The sequence below is a fragment of the Hordeum vulgare genome, chromosome 3H (assembly GCF_904849725.1).
Source record: "Hordeum vulgare subsp. vulgare chromosome 3H, MorexV3_pseudomolecules_assembly, whole genome shotgun sequence".
Classification (NCBI taxonomy): Eukaryota; Viridiplantae; Streptophyta; class Magnoliopsida; order Poales; family Poaceae; genus Hordeum; species Hordeum vulgare.
Window position 1 is genome coordinate 2,497,574 of NC_058520.1, and position 3,375 is coordinate 2,500,948.

The window sequence follows — 3,375 nt, forward strand, 5'->3', positions numbered from 1 at the left end:
TGGCCCGACGACTCCACGGCGGCCGAGCTCCTCGGGCTCCTCCTTGACGGGGACGAACTCGACGTCCTCCGGCTCCTCCGACCACTGCCTCCTCACAGGGAGAAGGCGCACGCCGGAAGAGGAGGAGCTCCCGGCGTAGGAATAAGCTCTCGCCGTCGAGGACGAGCCCGCGGCCGAGAACGGCCTACGGCCATGCCGACGGTCGTACTCCTCCGTATCCCGAACGAGGAAGCTCGACGGCGGCGAGAGGCCACGGTTGGCTACCTCTTCGCCCCGCGCTTCCTCGCAGCGTCGGAGCGGACGCGCCGCTCACGCTCGGAGTCGTTGCCGCCGCCGGATTTGCTGCCGGAGCTCCTCATGCGGCCCCACATGGCGGCTAGAGGCGGAAGGTAGTCGCTGGCGGCGAAAAATGTGGAGAAGGGGGCTGGGGAATTGCGTGGCTCGGCGGCGGCGGGGGATAGGGTTTCGACCCACAAACGCACCGCAAAACCGTAGATATAGTGGTCGCGACGTGCGGTTTGCGGGCCGCGGCAAAAAAATTACAAGCCGGACAAGTATGCAGATTTTGTTCTGACTGGAAAAATAGACCGACCCACGTACTCGTCGGAATTTTACGGGTTTGCATGGTCACCGCCCACGGGAGACTGGCTGGTTTCACAGAATCAGGATCATGCTCTGCTCTTCATTCTTGGATGGAAAACAATCACCTGAGGTCGCGCCGGCCCCAACGGTCCACAATTCCTCGAATTAAAACTGTAGGTCCCACGAGCCAAATAACACACCAACCTACTAACGATTATCCTTACGAAAATATCAAGAAGAATTATACAAAAACAGAACCACCAGCCAATGGCAGGTGAAGCAGAGGGCATGAAGCCTCCAGGCAGAGCACAACAAGCATAGATAACAAGAGGTCTTATCAGCAGGTAAAGACGGCATCTCCAAGCTCCAGTTACATGGCATCCCTGATACACCGATCCAGTACAAAACCACAGCAAACTTTTTGTTGATTCACTCCAGCCAAAAAAAAACAAAAAAACAGTTTCTGATCTTTGTTTCGACAAGCTCCAAGAACTTTCTGACAGTTTCTGCTACCGGCTACAGAGGGGCTGCGGAAGGATAGGTGGCAACAACACTACTCTTCCTTGATGGCGCCCTTGTCGCTGACATAGATGCCGTCCAGGAACTTCCTGATGTCCTTGTTCTTCACGTGGCATTTCTGGTTCAATGAAAACCAAACAGTCAGTTGTCGGTATGGGGATGATCGGTGGTGTAAGATCAATATAGAGAACTACATGCTGCCAGTGCAACGCCAGTAAATGTTATGCATTTGTTGTGTTCCAACTTCAACGATACATGGCCATTCTTCACTTCTATAGCTGGTTTCTAGGTTAGGTTAGACTATGCACTTGTCGCATCTAAACTACAACCTCTGTTCCTAAATATAAGACATTTTGGCAGTTCAATTTAAACTGCCAAACTTCTTATATTTAGAAAGAGAGGTAGTAGAAATGATGCATCAACACTCGGAGCATGTTAAGAGTGGAATATACAATTTTTCCCGCAAAAAAGAGAGCGGAATATACAATCATTGCAAAGTATGCTACAAAGCCTACATGACTACAGCCAAAGGTTCATCCGTAGTATAGAATAGTTTGGCCGTTGCGAAGCATACAATCTCATTCAGAGATAAGCCTCACAGGTAAAATGAAGGAAACTTACGATGCGAGTTTTCAGTATGAGAAGCACATAGGCAAGGGCACTAACCTGGTTGATCAGGGCAGCAGAGCGGGAGACAAGCTCAATGTCATTGCCATCCAGGACGATCTCGTCCTTGACCTTCTCGGACCGCAGGATTGTCACACCGTCAAGCATGTCAACTTTCCTTACCTGTTCAAGGAAAGGGAGAATCTCAGTAGATGAATCAAGTAACACACATATAAGCGTCATTACAGCTAAAGCCATGCAGGACATCACAAACACACGATGCCGAGAGTGGCATTTGATTCTCTAGAGTATACCACACTCAGATTCATTGAATATGACAGCCTTATGAGCCAATTAAGGTACAGCGAATTGCACTGCTACTACAGTAGTTCTAGTGAACCCTGTTCCAAGAATATCAGCATGGAGTGATCAAACATCTCAAGTAGGCTTGTCATTATTGCAGCCGTCTCAACATCTGTAATCCCAACCCTATGTGAACAGATTGCACTAGCATGTACCGTACTCGCTCCGTTCCTAAATATAAGTTTGTATTAGAGATTTCACTACGGACAACATACGGATGTATATAGACATACTTTAAAATGTAGGTTAACTCATTTTGCTTCGTATGTAGTCCACTAGTGAAATTTCTAAAAAGATTTATATCTAAAACGGAGGGAGTGCATTTTAAGATTTTAAGAACTAACAAGAACCATTCATTTCTAAGCAGAGTTCCCAAAGCTACACTACACAAATCACATAGAGAATGATATATGAACAGAGATTTCACTGCCTAGAAATAACTCACAATTCATCAGCAATCACTTATAAACCAGGCATCTGTTGAATGGTCAGGCAATTAGCTAGCTTACAGAGTATCCAGAAGCTAAACCAGAACACCTAATTCGAGCCTGTGGATCTGACTGTTTGTTTGATCACTGGTAAAAAAGAAAGCACCTTTTTTTCTCCGAGGAAGTTCCTGATCTCGATGCCGCGGTTGGCTGCGGTGATGGATGCGTTGATGGGGAAGTGGGCGTAGACGAAGCGCATCTTGTAGCGGAAGCCCTTGGTGACGCCGGTGATGAGGTTCTGGACGTGGGAGATGGCGGTGCGGATGGCGGCCATGGTGCGGCGGGTGCCGAACCAGGCGTCAACCTTGAGCTTCCGGCCGCCATCCTGCAGCTGGAAGTCGAGGTTGAGGTGCTTGAAGTTGCGGGTCAGGGTGCCCCGGGGACCCGTCACCGAGATCATCTTCGCAGACACCTTCACCGTCACCTCCTCCGGGATATCCATCGTCTCCGACGCAAGGATCGTCTTCATCCTCGCCGGATTTGGATTTGTCGCTCCTCTCTTCTTCTTCTTCTTCTTCCTCGACGGCGGCGGGCGGTGGCGGCTGTGCTGTGCGGGCGGCGGCGGCGGCGGCGCGCTAGGCGAGAATGAGATGTTATATAACTGACGTCCCTAGGGTTTTCTGTCTGTGAGCAGAGAGGAGAGGGAATGGGTGCTCCTGGGCTGGAAATGGGCCTCATTTGGCCCAAATATCACGTGTCCTTGTGATGTTCGTAAAGCAATCTGCTACGGCCCAACAACATATGTTACTCCTTTTCTCTTTATCTTTATCTTTATATATATATATATATATATATATATATATATATATATATATAT

At 48.9% G+C, this 3,375-nt stretch overlaps 1 protein-coding gene across 1 annotated transcript; it reads right to left on the reverse strand.

Moving 5' to 3' along the window:
• Positions 1-886: 886 nt before the first annotated feature.
• On the reverse strand, positions 887-3,160 carry LOC123442369 (60S ribosomal protein L9). The gene is made up of 3 exons (XM_045118386.1): positions 2,665-3,160; positions 1,768-1,890; positions 887-1,219 (listed from the first exon to the last, which is right to left on the reverse strand). The coding sequence occupies exons 1-3, from the start codon at positions 3,025-3,027 to the stop codon at positions 1,136-1,138; spliced, it is 570 nt and encodes a 189-aa protein (XP_044974321.1). The 5' UTR covers positions 3,028-3,160; the 3' UTR covers positions 887-1,135.
• Between the last annotated feature and the right edge of the window lie 215 nt (positions 3,161-3,375).